This window comes from Lagopus muta, chromosome 1 (assembly GCF_023343835.1).
Source record: "Lagopus muta isolate bLagMut1 chromosome 1, bLagMut1 primary, whole genome shotgun sequence".
Lineage (NCBI taxonomy): Eukaryota > Metazoa > Chordata > Aves > Galliformes > Phasianidae > Lagopus > Lagopus muta.
In genome coordinates, this window is record NC_064433.1 from 171660819 (window position 1) to 171682834 (window position 22016).

Below are 22016 nucleotides of genomic sequence, written 5' to 3' on the forward strand. Positions count from 1 at the left end.
GGCCCTGCTTCCCTTGGTCTATTTGACCTTACTTTAAGCAGAGATTTTTGTCTAGAGACCTCTAGAAGTCCTTTTCATCCCCAACCACCCTACAGTTCTATGGATGATTCTGCTAGTCTATGGAAGTGCCCACGCAACTAAGTTGCACAGATGCAGCAAAGACAAGGCTTTTGGAACTGCAGACTTCCAAACGCAGGGCAGAGGCTCTACAAATCTCTTTAAGACAAAAGAATTAGAAGAATGAAGTGATTTCTGTCCTTTGAGCTGCTGGCTTGGAAGACCTTGCTGAATCAAGTGCAGTCTTACAAAAATGTTTTGATAAGTTTTAGTTACTCAGCATTTGAACATTAGGAGTCAAATAGTCACACTACACCACAGCCTGCCATTCACCAGAACCATCCATGTACTTCACTGGAGTAACAGAAGGGAAAAGTGGAGTGCCAACTCTTCTTTGCTGGTAAGTCTGTTAGCAAGCTTCTTGGTCATGGAGGAGCACACTCAGGCCAACAATCCCACTAAGTATATGTAAAAATCTAGTAGACGATAATGATTTTTCTGGGAGCTCTCAATATTAAAAGAAAACAAATCTATTCCTTAGACCACTGAAAAGCTCATTCACCCTGCAGAACACCCTCAGGCATAATCATTCAAACCTTGATTTTCAAGGAATTTGTTGTGGTTCAGTTGACTTTTAATGTTTGCAGTGCTTCAGCCTTTCCCAGTCTTTAGGTATATTTACTAACATTATGGAGATACCACACAATTGGACTTGACAGAACTCACATTATGATATACATGTCCTACTCAAAAGGACTTTCTCACACAGCAAGCTAGAAAACACACACTCAGCTTCAAGCCAGAAAACTCTCCTGATTATGAAGTCAATTTTTTATCCTTTTAATGAAAGGTTTTTTTAACTCTTGAAGTGACATATGAAGATTTTTAGTTCACAATTAGTTCAAAAAATAGTTTTTGATGCAGTTAGCTACACAAAACTTAAGAGCAAACTCTGGTCAGAGATGAGCAATCTTTGTTTTATATAATTCCATAGTAGTCTGTTTCAATAGGTTTGTAAAAGCACCTTTGTATTTCCAAGTATATAGTTGTATTTATAAATATTCAAAACATGTTCGTCTCACAAAAAAAAAAAAAAAATTGTTAAAGTGGCTCTTAAATAATCAATCCTAAGTAGGCAATCAAAATTCAATAAAAGTTAGAAAACCTTACATCACTGAGTAGCTGTCACAGAACACTGAAAAGGCCAGAAAAAGTGAGATCACGTAAAACAGATTACAATGCCATACTGCTGGTACTGGAGCTAGTTTAGCTGGCTCTGGTTGGGAGACTGATTATTTCTATCCTTCTCTACACACTCTGAGCACTACCAGAAGTCATCAGGTACCATAGAAACATGATTAAATGCAGTCAAACAAGTAACAATTTCACTGGTAAGTAAATATCTTGCTCTGTCTCACATTCAGCTAATTAAAAAAAACAGTTAATATCTAGTCTGCATAGTTGAGAAAGGCATCTAACTGCACAAGAACAGCTAAAGAAATCAAGCATTTTTAAGTTGTTGAACAAGAAAGGCAGTATCCACATTCACACAAGCCTTCTGTGAATCTCTGTGCTGGAACAATTCCATCGACACAACCCAAATTTAAAATTAAAGCAGGACAAGCATTTTACAGAGATGTGTTAATAAAAATGAATTGATATCTCTGGTACAAATTTCAGTAAGACCAAAACTACTGAGACTTACTTGCATACTGAAAACTGTTATTATCCACGTGCGTCAAAAGCAGAACAAACTCTAAGCCAAATAAATTACCAGAATGAAATTCTAGCAGAGTAAAGCCAGAAGTTGTGATGATTCTCTATTGGAAACAATGCAGTCTTTCCCTTTGAGATGAATGTCTTTGACTATCTTCGAACTGTCTTTGTGAAGACAGCGCAGTTCAAATACTTAAAATTCATCATCATTCTATAGCTGAAACAGATATTTCTATCGTTAATGTGTTACTCTCCATAGGAATGCATATTTTTAATTGCCATCATACTGAATTTTAAATATTGAGTGCTATGTCATTCACAGCACATCCCAGCCAAACCTTGTCAAAACAGAGGTAGTAGGCAGACCATCACATCCAAACGGTTGTTTCAAAAGGTCTCCCATCTTCAAACGTTAAAGCAACTTCTAAATTTAATTTGTCTAAAAAATGTCAACCACATTGATCCTTAGGTCACTAGCCATATACAAGAAGTCAACTAACAGGCAGCTGCAACAATCTTTTGTATAAAGTGCTACAACAAAACATGAAGCAAGGGAAGTTGAATTGAGTCAGTAGACTTACCAAGATAGACTAAATTACAATGAGAAAAAAAAGTGAAGTAACAAGTAATGAACAGATTAGATTAAGAGATTGAACAAAAATAGCTCAGATAGCTTATTGAGTTAACATAGCTGTTAAAAGCCACAATATTTATCAGGATATAGTCATCCCTGTTTTCGTACTAGCCCAATCACAGACTTCATTCCACTCTGACTGAAGTCAGTATATCACGTTGTTAAGGGAGCAGGAACAAACCCATCAGTAGAAATGGCTATGTAGCTTTTTCTATCTGCTGTTGTTTGTTTTTTTGTTTTTAGAATGTACAGTTACCCACAGCACTTCTTATATTTGATAAGCATGAGTGGAGACACTGGAAAAGCACTAAAATGAAATAAAAACTTGCACCACAGCTTCCAAAACACCAGCCTCGTGAATGTAAGGAGCTATACCCAGTTTTCTACCCTTTGGAGTAGTGGTCAGTAAGGCATGGTAGGGGCAGTTGAGAGAGAATGCCAACGGGAAAGATTAGTGTACAGCCAAGCACACTGCTCAATATCTGGTCTTGTAAAATACGTGGCTTAAATGGAGAATGAGGTCACAGTTCTGTAAAAATAGCTTTTTGACAGAGCAAGGTGCTAACCCTCAGCCTGATGCAAAGGCATAAAACAAAGCAAGGGCTGGAGTCAGATTCTATGATCCTTGCAGGTCCCTTCCAACTCAGAATATTCTAAGATTCTATGATCCTGGGGTCTCAGGTGGTGGAAAAGGAGAAAGAATGGAGGTTATTTTATTGATACCAGTCTCAGAACTTTATTATTTTGGTGTGACAAATATAATAAAAAAGCCTTAAATGTTCATTTCTCTTATAATCTACGAACTGAATCTTGTGAAGACAAGTGAAATATAGACCTAAGAAGAAAATAGCTATCCATAATTAAGTGGTAACAAACATTCAGTGATACACTTGCTATGGCAGTTTTTAAAAAGTTACTGCCTACAAAAATACATCAATTCGTCATACCAGAAGCACAGCAACAGTGCTGAGATGTAACTAGAGCTTCATGATTGATACAAAAATTGGAAAGTTTCCCACCTGTAAATACTTAACATCAAAAAGGTACCCAATAATGATGACAGCTGCAGAATGCTTACATAGTTGCCCACAGAATACTATTAAAACCTCTAGCATTGACTATTGCCCTTTATAAATCTGATAGCTTCTACAGCCACTTCAAGTCAGCTTAGAATGAAGACAGCAATGGCAGGAAAAGGACCAACAGGGCAGATAACAACTCGTACAAGAATTGACACCTCAGTTCTAGTATTCCCTAAATCTAAAAACACGAATGCAATTTAAGGGAAAGCCAACAAACAACACAAAAAAGCCTTGAAAATTCCCCCATACTTTCTTAAAATAATACTGTAAACTACCAGACAGCTGTAATAAGGAAATCGGAAGGCTTCTACAAAGAAAATTGAATAAGATCCTCAAGCCTGCAAAGCTAGTTCTACACGACAAACAGAGGCCACACGATTGAGGCTAAAGCTCACTCTTTCTCAGAGCACAAAAGCAATTCTTCTCTCCACACAATAGCAGAACTCTACCACAGGAGACTTTAAGTAGATTCAAAGAACTACCAAGACTTTAAGTAGATTGAAAGAACTCAGATATCAAAACTCGGCTTTAGCTCAAGATACCCCCCAAACAATGTTTAAAAACAGAAAAAAAGAAAAAAAGGAAAGAATGAAAGGAAAGAAAAAGAAGAAAGAAAGAAAAAGGATCTTACATCTCACATTTTTCCTGATAACCACTACTACAGCAAGGCTTTAGGGCCAGAGCCATCTTTCACATGATCCAAACAAATTGTTCTGAAGCTGCAAACGCCATTCTTGCAAGCATGAAGTGTGATAAAGCTCTAAAAAAATGGCTTACCTCTCCAGATAGGTGACTAATGCTGAAGTAGGATGGAACAGCCAAGAAAATGAGAAGAGGAAGGCAGAAGCGTGGGCTGAAGTCAACAAGAACAGCAAGAGACTTTTTGAACTATGTCTGGTGTTTGACCTACTTTCTCATAAGCACTCTGCAGCCTGACAAAACATATGTAAAGAAACAAAGTTGTCCAGATTGCATAAAGAGAACATCGGTCAGTTACATCTGCACCAATCTGAAAACTGCTCAAACCTACGTTATCATCTGTTCAAGGTGCACAGGCAAAATGAGCAGCGTGTCAGCACCAGTCACAACTTCCAGCATCAGCTGGCTTCCTGTTCAACTTACATGTCTTCCACTGTCATAGAGTCAGCACCGCAGAACTCAAATAAATCCTGTGAAATTCAAATCGCAACAACAAAAAAAAGCTTTCCAAAGCTAAAAGACAATGCAACTGACACAGTCATACTGGAAGAAAGTTGGACATAAAAGAGATACTTAAAAATATACAATAAAGGAAAAACATTCCCAAGACTATTATAATACCGAAGAAGCAGAGAATTAAGGAAGTAAGTCAAAAATAATGAAAGGAAGAGCCATTGGAAATGCATTATAGACCAATTAACTAAAACCACGTGAAAATCTTAACTAGGAAAAAAGTGGAAAAAAGACACTTGAAGTAGAAGAACAGAGGTGGGCAGCCTGACTGATTCTGCTCCACCTCTAGCATCACATGTGCTGGAGTACCCAGCACAAAACTTCATTTTAAAATACCATAAGTACAAAAGAGTATCAAGAAGCCAAGGAAATGTGGAGAACAACAATGGGCACATCCATCATAGTAATAACAACATCCTTGACAGTTTCCTAAGAAAACTAATAGAGCTGTCTAAAGGGGAAAGGCTTCCTCATCAATAGTTGCATGAGCTGGTGTCAAAATACCCCCCAAAGAGAAAGCAACAAGAACAATTAAAGGATTACACAGTTCACAAAGAAAGCATTTTTCAGTTCTGTACTCTGTAGTACACAAAGATCAACACATCTCAGAGAGAATGTACTGAACCTGGGAATTCACAGAAATCCATAAAACAAAGAATATCAAAAATCTCCCTGTAACAGAGAAACGCACGAGGCACAACAGCTTCCCACCAGCAACGTAGCAAGACAATATACTAGAAAAACATGGCAGAGAAGTCTTCGGTTCATACACTGACTTATCTAAGAAGACTTATCATCTTCTGACCTTCATGCAATTAATATTTGTAGATGGTCTAAGGAGTTCAAGCTAACTCCTGACTGACCTCCTAGTTAACGCTTTAGCAATTTAAGGAGTTAACTTCAACTAGTTCACGGGTTGAATCCTCCCTCCATTATGCCTTCTACTGTATCAGTAAACCACAAGGAATAATACAAGCAATACCAGCAACTCTACTGACTGATGTTCCATTAAATAAACTCACCAGTATAATTTAACTCAGAGTACAAAGCTGTTATGGAGGAATAGAAGCGTCACTATGAAAATAGAAAGAATCAAGAATAGCAACTAATCCTGTCAAGAGTGTAGGTACGCACAAGAACACAACACTGTCCAGGTAGAAAGTCAACTGTTCAAATGTGGCAAAGTTGAAACTCCAACAACATATTAAGCATGGAAAAAGATTTTTCAACACTGGCTAAAAGCATGTTATCACCTCACAGACACAGTAAATTACTATGGCTGTCAACATCAGAATGTAACGTGAAATAACTACGAAATGCAATAACAGATCACTGTGTGGGATCATCAGATCAGATGGTAACAACTCCCTAAGAGAAACCTCAGGAAGAACATTTAACAGGAAAGTCCCAGGCAGGGGCAAGCCAAACCATAGTTTAGACTCAGACAAAACAGTGCAGAAAGAACAGACTTTATCAAGTTTTACATAAAAGGCAGCAGAAATCTCGGATAAACTAAAACAAAGAAGTATCTCAAAACTAAATTCTGATTCTACCTGTTAATAACAGAATTCTAATACTCTAATATAGAATTAAAAAAACTAAAAAGCTATTACTAAATGGCTTACAGATGCCCAACAGTGTAGTCATTTATTTCAAGGACTACACAAACTGATATTGAGATCCCCTCTCAACGTTGTCCACTCGTGATCAAATTTGCATCAAAAGTCATTCAGAAATAGCATAGTAAAGGACAAGAAAAAAAAAAAAAAACTATTAAAATCCTTAATATGTAGTCACGTAATATTCAGAAGTTCAGGGATAGGCCATCAACTTCACCTTGTATCAGCCATGTCTACAATGTTTGTTTTACATGTGAGTAAATTTTCAAATATACAAGCATAAATTTGAGACATTTGCTGCACTGAGAAGAAAAAGATTAGCAGATAATGTAACCTCTCTCTTTCTTCTGTGGGAATACTGAGTGTTGTATATAAGAGTCCATCTGTTAAGTAATGACTGATCCAGAATGCATCGCTACTGCAGCAGACTCCCAAGCAGTTTCACATTTGTATACTTCTTCTGATGCTGACAGAACTGTGAAACACTCGTTTATTTTTAAATGTAAATGCAGATTTTGGCATTAGCAACTAAATAAGTAGATCTTATAGTCAAGCACTGTAACTCGCACTGTACTTCGTCCAAATAAATATCATAATGCATTCTAAACCCTCCTAAAAGTAAGCCAATGTTAGTCTAGCTGCTGATGTATTGATAGTCAGAATCAAAGAAAGCTTAAATATGTCTAAGTAATAATTAAGTAAGAATAAAGGTTGTTGGGAAAAGATTAAAGATCAGTATCCGTCATGATGTACACAAAGGTACTTAATGAAATAAGATAATGTCATTCCCTTATTTTGGGTGCTACTTTTAAAGGAATGGGTAAAACCCAATAAAGTTATGATGACTTGTACTACAGTCATACAAAAATATGTATTTAAAATGATATTTCAGTTGAGTGTCAAACTGCTTGTAGAGACAAATGAGAAATATGAGATTACCATTTTGACAAATCCACAAAACTACCAAGAGTTTTAACCCTGTGCATTCATTTAAGCCATAAATATTAAAACAATGTGACCAAATCATGCCTTTCTCTGCATGCTGCAGCTTTTTCATTCAATCTGTGCTAGGTCAAATGCAAATAGCTATCACACAAACGGAGGAATACATCCTTCTAAAGTACTGGAAACAAAAGATATTCTTTACATGACTTTCTGCAAAATGAGGATAGGTTACAAGCATTCAACTCATTTGAAACAAAGGCAGTTCCTATTAATTGCCATTCAGTTCTGAGCAGTCATTTTTCTATCCTATTTTATACGCAAAAGCAGAGGATATTTCATTGACTGAACTGCTTCAAAAGCTTTGCTGCAGCAAATCCTGCATTCAGGAGCAGCACCAAATTGCACATAATTGAAAGTGATTCATTTTTAGATCCACTCGTTTGGCTTCTGTAGGTTCCTCAGGCTTTGGTGTAGGTAGCGCAAAAACATTAAGTCATACAGTCCTGCAGTAACTCTTTCACTCCATGAAGTGAGCAGATGACTACGGAGCTACATTTCACCAATGTTCTCCTTTCCAGCTACCTATCAACATACAATAACATTTTGCACCACACAGACATTACACAAATTTAGCAACAACGCTTAATTTGCAGGTAGGTTAATTAAGCGTTTGGGAAAGCATGACAGATTATTAAGACACGAGCAACCCAATACAACACCGCAACACAACTAACTCTTTATTACACATATAAAAGCATACAAAACCCATACGAAAATCTCCCTCCTCCTCTTCCTCTGCACAAAACACTCGCCTAGCTCCGAGCTCACAGGGTTAAACCCTTCACATGTGTCAGCCACTAAGAAAAGACAGCAGCTCGGGCTGCTCGCTTAACCTTTTTCAATTAGAAACAGACGCTACATTCACACCACTCTTCTTCCAAGGAGGAAGTCACCGGGTTACACGGCAGCACCCAGAACCTGAAGTTGCTAACGACTCGATCGCCTTATTTTTATCCGTTAGGAAGGGCACGCTCTCCCGCGGGAGAGGAGGCGGTGGGAAGGGGACGGGGGCCCTGCCAGAGGCGCGGGGTCCTGCCGGGAGTTGGGCAGCGCCGGGGGTCTCTGCCCATGCAGAGGAAGGAGAGGCGCGAGAGGAGCCGGGCAGGAAGGGCGCCCTGCCCGGGGCTGGAGAAGGGCCGCGCGCACACGGGGGCCGCGAGCGCGGAGCTCGCGAAGGCGTCTCGGGCTGCGCGGGGCAGGCGGCGGGACGGCCGGCGTCCGGAGCCGGCAGCGGGGCGGGGAGGCGGCCGCTTACCAGGTTCAGCACCGTCTCCACGATGTCCCGGTTGCTGACCTCGCCGACCTGGATGAGTCCGATGAGGACGGCGAATTTCATCCGGATGTTGCGGATCGGCACCGACGGGTTAATCATCCCCGCGGGGAGCACCACGGAGCCAGCGCCCGACGCCCTCGGCTCCCCCATCGCCACGACGCCGCCTCCGCCGCCGCCTCCGCCGCCGGCCCCGACGGAGATGAGTCCCGCGGGCTGCGGCTCCGGCCCCGCCGCCGACTTCTCGCTCGCCATCTACCCCCCGCCGTTACCGGCACCTGCCGCCTCCCCGCCCGGCCGGGCCGAGCCGAGCATCCGCCGCAGCCGCAGCCGGCGGGGCCGCAGGGAGCCGGCCCGAGGCGCGGGCACCGTCCCAGGAGCCGCTCCCCCGCTCCGCTATAATGAGGGATTATTATGGGCGCCGATGCCCCGTTATAGCCGCAGCCCGCCGGCCGAAGCCGCCTCTCCACCGCGGGCCTGGAAGAGCGGGAGCCGCCGAGCGCGGCCCGGCAGAGGCGAGCGGCGCGTAGAGCCGGCGGAGGCGGGAGCGATCGCTGCCGCCGCTGTTGTTGTGGAGCCGAACCGCCGCCGCTCACTCCGCCATGTTGCCGCCCCCTGCCTGCGGTAGCGGCTAGAGCGCCTGCGCCGAGCCCGCTGAGGGGAGTGGCCGGGCAGGGCCCCCCCAGCCGGCCGGGGACAGGTGAGCAGGTGCGCGGAGCCGGGCCGAGGAGCGGGCCGGCAGCCGTGTGCCGACGCCCTCCGCCCTCCTCCCTGAAGGGATTACGCAACGCCGCCCGAAGCGGCAGAGAGACGCCCGCTCGCCCGCCATCACGCGGGGCCGCCCCCGACCCAAGACTCGGACCCGACCCCGCCGCTCCGGGGCGCCCCCTGGCGGGAGGGATGATCGCAGGGCTGTGGCGGTGGGCGGCCGTCCCGGGATTCTGGGGCAGCCGGCCTGCTGGGGAGGTGCCTTGCTGGGCACCTCGAGTGTTTTCCAGCCTCAGTAGTGGCTGCTGTGCCTTTCTCTCAGTAATTCCAAGCTGCTGTGTGGTAAGAGCGTATGAGTGCAAAGCTTTTGTTGTTTCTCGTGTTATTTCTTCTTGTTCTTACTCATTCTTCTTACTTCTGGTTCTCAGTTGTGCTGTTACACGTGGAGATCTCCAATCAGTAGCGGTTTTATCGAGTCCCTTAGTTTCAGTGATACCAACGAGCATTTTTTCAATCCTTTGTGGTATTACATCAGAGAAAGAGAAGCACTTTTGATATCTTTTGAAAAGGCTTAAATTATTCAAATAGTGGCTTGAATAAAACTGTATATATTTCCTCTACATGTGCTGGAGATGATCCATCCCTATTCACAAACACATTCTGTTTTGGCTTTGTAGCAACTGTAATCACAAAGTTAAATTTTACAACAAATCTTGATCCCAGGTCACAGAATACCTTTCATTCTGTCTCTAACCAAAGTTGGGGAGTTTGGCAGGAGTGTCAGTCCTCCTGTAGACAACAAACTGTACAAACACAGTGAATCAGCAGGACTTGATTGGTGCACCCTCAAGGATTACAACAGCTGCTGTAAGCTCTACCAGGAGAATCACTGAATCATAGAATTGCAGAACACCTTAGGTTGGAACCTTAAAGATCCAACTCCCCTGCTGCAAGCAGGGTTGCCAGCCACCAGCTCAGGCTGCCCAGTGCCCCATCCAACCTGGCCTTGAACACCTCCAGGAATGGGGCATCTACAACATCTCTGGGCAAAGAAGACCTCAGCTCTGTGCCATTGGAGGCATTAGCTCTACATTCTTGTAAAATGCAGTATGTTACATACATATTTTTGCAAGCTCTGTAGGTGTTTGATGGTGCACATAGACCAGGTGAACAGACATGACTAAAATAGTGGTTACCTGGGAGTTTTGGAAACAATATGATTTCAGAAAGCTACAGAAAGATGGAGAGAAAACCCAGAAGATTTGTTATGGGAGATAAAGCACCAAGTTTTTCTTGAAATTCTTTTGCAGTTGGCTGCCATCCCCTAGCAACCAACCTTTGTGAAGGTATGCTCTAATTTCTCACATGCTCCTGGAGGAGCCAAAGGTTTCCTTTCCACCAGCCCCATAACAGAACTAGTGAAGTTGAATACATATGGAACTAATTGCCTAAATACTGAGCCAGTCATCTTAGTTTAAACAGCAGAAGTGTAAACTTAGGTTATGTAACTATGCATGCAATATTTTGGAAAATTTCAGAATAGAATCATTTAGAATCATAGAATCATAGAATGGCCTGGGTTGAAAAGGACCACAGTGATCATCTAGTTTCAACCCCCTGCTATGTGCAGGGTCTGGTTGACCAGACCAGGCTGCCCAGAGCCACATCCAGCCTGGCCTTGAATGCCTCCAGGGATGGGGCATCCACAACCTCCTTGGACAACCTGTTCCAGTGCTTCATCACCTTCTGTGTGAAAAACTTCCTCCTGATATCTAACCTAAACCTCCCCTGTCTCAGTTTAAAACCATTCCCCCTTGTCCTATTCCAATCCACCTTCGTAAACAGTTGTACCCCTTCCTGTTTATATGCTCCCTTCAAGTACTGCAAGGCCACAATGAGTGCATGTCTTCTATTTAAAAAAATAACAATAATAGAACTTAAACCTAGAACTCTGTGACATACAGTAAATTTTGCTTTGGACAAAACCCAACAGTTCTCCCATTTGTTTTTCCCATATCTAGGTCTGTTTTGCAGAGTATATTTCCACAAATAGCATGTTCAGTTGCAAGCTCCTTGTTGGCTGATACACTGACAAATTTTCTTGATATAACTGATCAAGCTGCTGGTAAATGGGTATGCAATGAAGTTATAACTGCTTTTCTACTGATAGGTATATAAATGTGGATCACTGTCTACTTATCAACTTGTACAAATTGTGAATAAATTTGTTACTCTGTTGAATTTGCTTAAATTTTGTTCAGGGTCCTTTTTCTTGTCTTTGTGATAGAATAGATGGGCCAATAGCACAACCAAAAATAGCTTCCTTTCTCTAGGAAATTGGGATAACAAAATATGCCTTGATATCTATTTTATCCATTTTGTACCTCATGCTATTCCTGGAAGATTCCATGATTTACACATGTTCCTTAATGCTAGGGTAATTCATTATTACAACTTTTCTATATACAACTATCATTGCATTCCTCCACAGTGAATTTCTGATAGAGTTGCAATCATGAGTTTGTTTAGAAGTTGTATTCACAAAATCCTTCATTATATAATTTCCACTTCAGTACTTGGACTAAAATAGAACTGACTGACTTGTTTCCTCTGCTAAAATCACATAATATGCCATGTGTAGTACCAGAAAGGAACGTGTGCTAAAGGAAGCTGAATTTCCAGCATTATGTTTAGTAGGAGGGAATTCTTTTAGTTCTTAAACTTCTATTTGCTTTTATAATTTTTCTTTTTTTTTTCTTTTTTTTCTTTTCTTTTTTTTTTCTACAAAATCATGTTGTCTTTATTTTTCTAAGCTAATACACCATTTAGAGGTAGCTGTCTTCTCTAATCAACAGTGTTTGTTTATGATAAGCAAACTTTCATTGAGGTGAGCTATCCATCAGCTCTTGTGAACATTATTGTAGCACTGGCAATCTGAAAGAACAACAAATCTGTAACAGTAATCTTAGCCTTGTAGTAGCTTTGTTGTTTATTTTCAGTGTCTTCTCCAGGCTGAATAGCACCAGGTCTCACAGCCATTTCCTTCTAATTCTAATACCTCATCAGACTGAAAAATTAAGATAAGAGTACATACGCTAGAAAGGCTACAGAAAACTATTATTTCCTTTAAATATGGTATTTGTCTCTTTTCTTTGATATTGACATATTCCCCACGAAGACAATGTCTATTTGTCAGTGACATTTCCACTTCTGAGGTGGCTGGTAGGTTCCGAGCCCAGCGGGGTGTTCTGCATTAGCAGATCCCAATATTTGCATAATTATAACATTTTCATTTCAGCTTGCAAGATCAGGCATTGAAAACAGGTCCAGAGAGGTGTGGCAGGAGGCAGCATGTGTGGAAGGATTGCTCACTAAGGCAAAACTGATGCAAACATATGATCTCATCCCTTTCTGTACCTTTCACAACACTTGAAATGAGAGAAGACAATGCCTTTGGTCCCAGCAGTACTGTTGCACCACCTGTAATAGATGATAGAAGGGTTATTTCATTATATTCTTTAAATTTTCTTAGCATATACTCCCTGAATGCTAGAGGTAGACTAGAGTATAATTTCAGGAAACAAAAACACATGTATCTGTTTCCTATGTTTGCAACAAACAAACATATGAGAAAATAAAGCTAACAACTGAGTGCTTAAAGCTTTACATCCATTTTCATTTGAATTTTTAATAATTTGTAGCAATAGATGCTCCTTTAATTGGGGGGATAAAAAGCTTATGTAGCCATTCAATGGAAAAAGCTTGGAGAAATGAGCTTTTGAAGGCAGACTCTTGGATACAAACAACATAACTACCTGTTTTGTACCGTAATGTATTTGATTAACACTAAATCTTGAACATCAACAAAATGTAGACATTTGGGCAATGTAGATCAGGACCAAGCCAGACTGGGAGAAGTTAAAGAATTTTCATTTATCTGCTGCACTGGCATCAAAATACTGCTTGCTTTACCATGTCCACATGAGGACTCCTGTTGTGCTTAATTAGACTGTTCTCATGAGGACAGATAATGTGATTTGTTCCTGTGCCAGGCTCAGGAAGTGCTATTAGCCCCTTGCTCTCAAAAACCAGGATTTCTTACAACTTTTAAAGTAAAAACTAGGAAATAAAAATTGAAAGACCATCTTAGCATCTGAACTTACAGTGCTCTGCATATGTATTGCACCAAATATTTCCCTTTGCTGTTGTTAAACTTCCACATGACAGGGCACATTAAGGCAGAAGTAAAAATAAAAACAAAAACAAATTGAAGTTAGGCTTTTCTTGCTTGTCTTATTGTTAATTATTCCTATTTATTTTTTTCAACAAGACGTTTTCTTCAGTCCTGAAAGAGAAAAAAAAAAAAAAAAAAAAAACATGGAGAAAAAAAAAATCTTGTATCTATTTCCAGAGGCAAGTTTTGTTATACTGGTTCTATTTTAGAAACTTTGTAACAGGCCTTCCAAAACAGATTATAAGCATTTCAATCACTATGAAGCACAAAAAGCCAGTTACCATTTCATTAAGTTGCTTTGATTTTTATTGCTGCAAGTTATCAAAAAATTCAGTTGAAGTTGGTGAAAAAAAATATATATAACTTCATGAAATTTGTATGATTTAAAATTAATAGTTTCTCTGCTTTTTATGCTTTGACCAATAAAATGAAAGAAATGCCACGATTGTCCTCATGATTGTAAATATTACTGGTAAGATTTCATTCAGCATAAGCTTTAGTGTAACGAGAGGTAATAGTCATTGAAGTAATCAGAATTACTCAAATATAACTCTTTAAAATGAAAACATTTATCAATTTTGTCATTTTTTGCTTAATTGACTTCATTATGGTATAATCCTAATAAAAGATGCATAGATGTAAATAACAGGATTCATAGCATTATAGAAATTGAACAGCACAATTTGTTATGGTAATACGTAGTTCTTGTCTTCTTTGAAAGGAATAATTCTGTGATTCATCCACAAATCTTACTTCAAAACCATAAATCTGAGCTACTTAAATAATTCTACCACTTTATGCTCACCTTTTATTTATTTTTACATTCTTAACCATGAGAACCTTTTCAATACTGAAATTAATAGTCATTTTTAATACTGAGGTCACCTCTTTGTCGATCCTTTTCATAATTTATTTTTCATTTTGTTGCTGTTGATACTTCATCTGCTTTTTTTTGTAGATGCTTCAGACTAACATTACCTCTCACGCAGTCGCTATTTGGTAACATGAGAATCCAGAAAGATCTATTTTCTATACAACAGAAAGGACCTTAAGAAAAGTCATGCTAGTCTCTCCTCTCCCCATCTCCTTCTCCTAGGCACTCTCTTTGCCTCCCAAGTGCCATGATGCCAACTAACTTGAAAAATTATCCTCTGATGCTCATCTTTTAAAAATTCCATCAAAGTGTAAACAGCTCACAAGGAAAATGGTTCATACTGCCACTGTTAGTCCAAGACACATTTTACAGCTAGATTTCCTTGTGCTGAATTTAGCATGTAATAATTTTTCTTAGAAATTTCCAACAGAATGAATAAGCTAGAGTCATGTAGTTCATTAAAAAAAAGGAATTCAGGTATCCTAAAATGTTACAACAAACTAACATTACCCAGATTACCCCAAAAGTAATGCCACGTATTTACTTCCATGGAAACTACAACAGATATAAAGAACACAATAACATTACTTAATAAAGTATATTCTCAGGTACAAAACACTGCTTTTTAGTATAGTCATCACCCTTAGGTATGCATTTTCACCAGCAATGAAAAAGAGCCTGAGTACTGCTCTTATAAAAATCTGCACCAGCGGAAGTGACCCAATGTTTTGCAGCTGATATGATGGAATTGTTGCTGAAATGCAGCACCCACAGCCTCACTGTGCTCACGTCCACTGTTTGGTCTTCATAAACATTCAGCAAGGATCAGTGAATGTCAGTGCATTCTATTTTTTCCGCATGGAGGAATTCAGTGACTCACCTTTGCTTCGTATGCACTTCCATGTCAGAAATCCTTTTGTCAGACTGCCTCGCTGCTGCCATCTCTCACATGTCAACAAAATGTAACAGAATATCGATGGGAAGGTTCAACCTCTACTGCCATACCACCAACATCCGCCTCTGACATCATGGGCCAACATCATATAATAGAAGGCATTACTTTCAGAGCAGCCCTTGCATTTTAAGTTTCATGCATGTCAGCTAAGACGCTGCTGCTGCAGACATTTTTGTTTTAATGTGTTTCCAAACAGTTGGACTTGATGATTCTTGTGGATCCCTTCCACCACAGGATGTTCTGTGACTAAATGATCCTATGATTCCAGACAATGGCTTAGGATGGAAATTATCTTTTGGTGGAAACATTTCATGCATCAATATGGCAAACTAAGCACAGTCACAGAACCACAGGTGTTGGAAGGGATCTCCAAAGATCATCTAGTCCAACTCTCTGCTAAAACAGATTCCTCTGAGTAGGTTACACAGAAAAGCAGCCAGGAAGACTCAGAATATCTTCAGAAAATAACACTTTACCACCACTCTCGGTCCCTTGTTCAAGTGTTCTTTCATTCTCAAAGTTAAGACATTCTTCCTCATGTTTTTGTGGAATTTCCTGTATTCTACCTTGTGCTTGTTGCCTCTTGTCTGCCATCTGGCAGCACTGAAAAGAGCCTGGCCCCATCCTCTTGACACTTGCTCATTAGATGTTTAAAACTGTTGATAAGTTCTCCTCTCAGTCTTCTCCAGTCTGAACAGCCTCAGGTCTCTCAGCTTTTCCTTGTGTGGAAGATGCTTCAGGCCACTAACTGTCTTTGTGGCCCTGCACTGGTCTCTCTCCTCTCTCCAGTATTTCCTTGTCTTCATTTAACTGAGGAGCTCAGAACTGGACACAGTACTCCAGATGTGGCCTCATCAGGGCAGAGTAGAGGGAGAGGATCACTTTCCCTACACCTGCTGTCCACACTCTTTAATGCACTCCAGGATACTACTGGCCTTCTCAGCCACAAGGGCACACTGCTGGCTCACGGCCATCCTGTTGTCCACTAGAACACCCAGGTCCTTCTCTGCAGCCAGTAACTGTGGACAAAAAGGTGAAACAGATAATGTCAAAGATTTAAAATTGATAGGCTAGTTTATGGCAAAAATGCATATATGTTTGAAGGCCTAATTTTTTCATCTGTGAACGCTTGGCAGTATATCAAACTATCATTGAAATCATCAGGAAGCTACAGTACATCTAAGTGTTATTTGGTATTATCTTCATAAAATAAATATTAAACTACTCTCTCAAGTACATTATAGACAGTTAAAAAAACACCCACCTAGTAAACATATTCCATATTGCAGTCATGCAGAGCAAGTAACTTCAGAGCCGTTTCATGAATGAAAGGAAGTGAAGGATTTGTACAAGAGGATTTATTTAGTTTGTTTTCATGCACTAAAATGAAAAGAATTTGTTACTCATAATAGTTCTTTTCTCTTCTGACATTACTGGCGATAAATAAATAAATAAATAAAATCAATCTGTGAAAGAACCGTGGTACATTTATTCCTCAGGTTCCAAGTATTATTTATTTTTCCTTGCTTTAGGATTACCCTTTATGATATTTCATTGATTTTGGCTTAATCATTTCGATCTATGTCTATAGTAGAAGGGTTGTGGTGCACAGTAGAGAAGAGGATGTACTCCTGGATGTTGCCCAAGGAAAGTAAGTCAAAATTACTCTTTCATCAGAATTCCAATAGGGTTTACGTATAAGGTCATAATCTTGAATTAATTGTTTTACATCTTTCCTGAAGTAGTTTTTAAAACTGGATTTACTACTGGAGTTGCAAATGTACTGTGCCATGTAGAGTGAAAAGATTACTTCACGTCTTGAAGACTACACCTTTTAAGGAAAAAATGCCAGGGTTATTTGCTTTTATTGCTTCTACATGACATTGTTGACTCTTATTCAGATTGTGACCCTCTCTTGCCCCTGGATCCTGTTCTGCAGAAGTACAAATAAGCTGGATGAGCCACATCCTGCATTTGTGCAATTTAGTATGCCTTCTAAAAGTAATGCCTAACACTTCTGCCTGTTCAGTAAAATCTTGTTTTCCTCAGACCATTCTTACAGTTTGTGAGGACCTTTCTGAATTCTAATCTTGTCCTCTAAGGTATATAGTTGCTTCCAGTGCACTGTTGTTTGCAGATTTAATAAGCACACACTCTATTCCATCATCCAGATCATTAATGACTTTACTGCACAGTATCAAGCCTTCGTCACCCCTGTGGAAGCACACATGGCAGTTTTCCATATGAACAGTGAGCCACTGATACCTATTCTTCATTATAAACATTAGTTGTAGTACTATAATTAGTAATATACAGACCATATTTCCAAATCTTGCTTTCAAATATATTCTAAGGCACTCCTAAAAGCTGAGTCAACACTGAGGTGCATAACAGAGTATTTTGGCTGGGAGGACCGTTGGAAGGTGACCTAATCTGATTCTTCCCTCTCCAGCTCTTCAATCTGCAGCCCTGCAAAGCTCTAAGTAGACTCAGCTTCAAAGTTATATCCAATACTGAACTTAGCTTCTTTAAGTTCATTCATTCATGGATTCTCAATGAATCGACTGGTTCTCTAACATTCTTCATGGCCTCTTCTAGATTCATTGCCTATGCCTTTTTTCACACTGGAGCCCCAGTTCTGACATAATTCTCAAAATATTTCCTCACAAGGGGCAGCCTGTTTATGCTAACAGTTTATTTCAACTGAGCCAGTTGTTATAATTTCACTAGCGAAACCTAATTGTTATTTAAACTTGCATTGTTGCAAAGGAGCAACACTTATTCATGCTTATCTTCTTGCCACTTAAGTAACTCTTTTTTTTCTTACAGATCTGCTTTGTAAATAGTCACCCGTGCCACAGCAATATTCTAACCTAGATGCAGGATTCTGCATTTGCTTTTGTTTAATTTCATGAGGTGCTGCCAGGCTCCTGAGGAGTAACCCTCTTCTTGTGATTGGACTGTCTGAGTTAGGGAGGTTGGCTGTCTCAGTCCAAGGTCAGCTCATTCATTCTAGGAGCAGTTGTGAATCAGAACAAGTAAGGGCATGCTTCTCATTCACCTGAGAACTGCTTTGAAAAGGAGGGTGTGTAGCTGGCACCAGCCTGTTCTACATCCCAGTTGTGTAGCACCTATGTCCGCACCTGGTCCTGTGCCTTCATGATCCTCAGCCTGGCTCAGATCCTCTGATTTGGTTTCCTGTCATGGCACTGGACTTGTTACTGCTGAATTTTGGGTGATCACTGGACTGAGGTTTGATCTGCTTGCTGCATCTGGTCACAGACATAATGACTCTATGTTCTGCATTGTTAGTAAGGTTTGCATCTGCCTGCCTTGCAGCTTCACTTCTCTTGTCTCTCAGTTCATTTTCCCTCAAAGGGCAACGGCCTCTGCTGCTCCCTGGCAGCTCCTGTCAGCCTGTTTCTCTTCTTTTTGAGGTCCCAATACTGAGCCCTGCAGCACTGGTGATCAGCCACCACCTGGGTTAACTTCATTCACTGTGATTCTGTGAGCCCAGCCATCCCACCAGTTCTTCCCTCAGTGAATTGTACAGCTGTCCAAGACATGAGCAGCCAGTTTTCCTGCAAGAATACTGTGGAAAACAGTGTCAAATGCTTTACTAAAATCCAGGCAGACACCCTTGATGATTACTACCAGTGTCCAGCTGGCAGCTGGACTTCGAGCTGCTGATCACTGCCCTGTAAGCCTGGCCATCCACTCAGCTCTGTGTGCACTTCACAGTAACTCTGCCTCCTATCTACAAAGATACTATGGGACATATCAAAAACTTATCTAAATCTGAAGTAAACATCATCCACTATTCTCCCATTATCTGGCAGCATCAGCCAAGTCATTAAAGAAGGCAAGTGGGTTTGTCAATTATGTCTTGTCCTGATAAATCCACACTGACTGTTCCAAATCATGTTCTCCTTCACATGCTAGAAAATTATATCCATGCTCCATAATTTTCCTCTGCACCTGGCTAACTGGCATATAGTTCCTACAGTGTTCTTTCTTAGCCTTCCTCCAGATGATGGTGACATTAGTTCAGTCATCAGAAATTTTGCCGGTTCACCATAACATTTCAAGGATGGTAGCAAGCAGTCCTGGCAATTATGCTGGCCAACTGTCTCTGCAGAACTGAATGAGTGTAAATGTCCAGCTTGCCTATTGATAGCAGCCCACTCTCCCTTTGTGACAGCTAACACTTAGCTCCCTCAGACTCTGTAAGTAATACAGGGGCCTGGGAGGGACCAAGATATGGGAGTAGACCTGACCAGTTAAAGACTGAGGCAAAGACATCATTGAGCACTTCAGTCTTCCCCATATCTTTGTCACTAGCCCTAGTGGGTGAGTTGCTTTCATCCATCATATTACTCTTCCAGTACATAGCTCAGCATGAGAACTTGAATCTGCTGTCACAAGGCTTCTTTGTGCTGAGGATTTGGGAAGTTTCCCATCACACTGGATCTGTATCTGGGCTATGTTCTCAGGGAAAGAGTGAGCATGCCCCATTGTACTGTACTTCAGGTGCTCTTTCCTGGTTTTCTCCACCTTTTCTTCAGACTTTGGGCTTTATCCCCTGATAGATTGGAGTCCTCCTCATGAGATAAGCTTGAAAAATATGCCCTGTTTTTTCTGATAGATGCCACCTTGCTGTAGGTGGCTTACTTTGTCATAGTGCTGTGGTCATAAAAGCCAAAACCCTCCTAACAAAACCAGCTGTGCAGCCAAATGTTGAAGCAGTCCATATTTCCACTCCTGCTATAGTCAATCTGAGTTCCTGTGCTCTTCCATGGAGTTCCCAGAGCTCTCTAGTCTCTCTTGACAGTGCTAATGCTCACAAGGCTGACAGAGATGATACTCTGAGAGCTCAGCAAGACCTCAGATTGCAGATTTGACAATCTCTCTGCAACATCTTAGATTCAAGCTCCTGAAAACAAACCTCCTAAATACAGCAAGTCTGATCAGCAGCTTACTATCTCTGCCATATGCAGAATGCAGTCTCCGAGCATTGAAGCCTCTTAGTGCCTCTTAATGTCAGCTTTACGATGCATAGATCATAGACATTGTTCTTCACCTGTTTCAAAGGTCCTTCATTTGCACAAGTGACATAATAGAAAGATCTTTATTTGTTGGTGGAAATCTCAAGTGTTTCAAGTCACTACTCTCTCAAATGTGGTTTCTGGCTATATAATGCATTGGCTGATGTGTTGAGCCCAAAGGGTTGTTGTACATGGAGTTACATCGGATTGGTAGGTAGTCACAAGTGAGGTTCCCCAAGGCTCCATTTTAGGATCAGTTCACTTTACAATTTTCATGAATGAATTGGATGCAGGACTAGAAAGTGTTTTGAGCAATTTAGCTGATGATACTAATTTGGGAGGAGCTTTTGACTGTGTCGAGGGTAGAGAGGTCTGGCAGAAAGGTCTAGACAAATTTCAGAGCTGGCTAGTCATTACGTTTATGAACTTCAGCAAGTGTCGGCTTCTGCACTTGGGAAGAAGCAACCTTGGCTATACACATAGATAGAGGAATTAGGGTGTTAAACTAGGTATGAAGGTGAAAGAGGATGAAACGAGGCTTGCTGGTGATGAACCTAGGGGAACAATACCAAAGTTGAGAGTGAGGCCAGTGGCTCAGCTAGAGTGTATCTACTTCAATTCATGCAGAATTGGCAACAAACAGGAGGAGCTGGGAGCCACTGCATTGCTGGCAAATTATGATTTATTTGCCATTACTGAAACATGGTGGGATCACTCCCACAGCTTAGTGCCCAGGGAGATTCAGATTGGATATTAGGAAAAATTTCTTCTCAGATAAGAGTGGTGAGAACAGTTTGTGCAGGAAAGGAGTGGAGTCGCCATCCCTGTTTAAGGAAAGGGTAAATTTAGTATTTAGGGACATGGTTTATAGAGCAATATTGGTGGCAGATTTTTTTTTTTTTTTGCTGAATGACCTTACATGTCTTTTCCAACCTTAATGTTTCTATGATTCTTTGAGATTCTAGAGAACAGCTTTGCTGAAAAAGATCTACTGGTCTTGGTCAATAGCATGTTGAACATGAGACAGCAGTGTGCCCTGGCAGACAGGAACTGCAACAGTACCCTGGGGTACATCTGGCTCAGCGCTGCCATGGGGTGAGGAAAGGACCTGTCCTGCTCTACAGTGCACTGATGCAGCCTCAGAATCACAGAATCACAGAATCACAGAATCACCCGGGTTGGAAGGGACCCCAAGGATCATGTAGTTCCAACCCCCCTGCCTAGCAGGGCCACCAAACATACACATTTAGATCAGGTTGCCCAGGACTCCGTCCAACCTGGCCTTAAACACGTCCAAGGACGGGGCATCCACAACCTCCCTGGGCAGCCCGTTCCAGGGCCTAACCACTCTCCTAGTAAAGAACTTCCCCCTAACATCTAACCTAAATCTTCCCTCCTTCAACTTAAAACCATTTCCCCTAGTCCTGCTGTTGTCAGCCCTTTTGAAGAGTTTAATCCCCTCCTGGGTGTAGGTTCCCTTCAGGTATTGATAGGCTGCAATGAGGTCACCCCGCAGCCTTCTCTTCTCCAGGCTGAACAAGCCCAACTCCCTCAGCCTGTCCTCATAGGGGAGGTGCTCCAGCCCCCTGATCATCTTAGTCGCCC

The 22016-nt window shown here is 41.2% G+C and overlaps 1 protein-coding gene across 10 annotated transcripts in view; it reads right to left on the reverse strand.

Annotated features, from left to right (window-relative positions):
- The window catches only part of NBEA (neurobeachin), a 458626-nt gene extending 449425 nt beyond the window's left edge, over positions 1 to 9201 (reverse strand). For all 10 annotated transcript variants that reach the window (XM_048948371.1, XM_048948342.1, XM_048948328.1 and 7 more), the window contains exon 1: positions 8581 to 9201. In XM_048948371.1, the coding sequence (XP_048804328.1) occupies positions 8581 to 8850 (270 nt within the window). In that variant the 5' untranslated portion in view covers positions 8851 to 9201. The remainder of the gene's footprint in view (positions 1 to 8580) is intronic.
- Positions 9202 to 22016: the final 12815 nt, after the last annotated feature.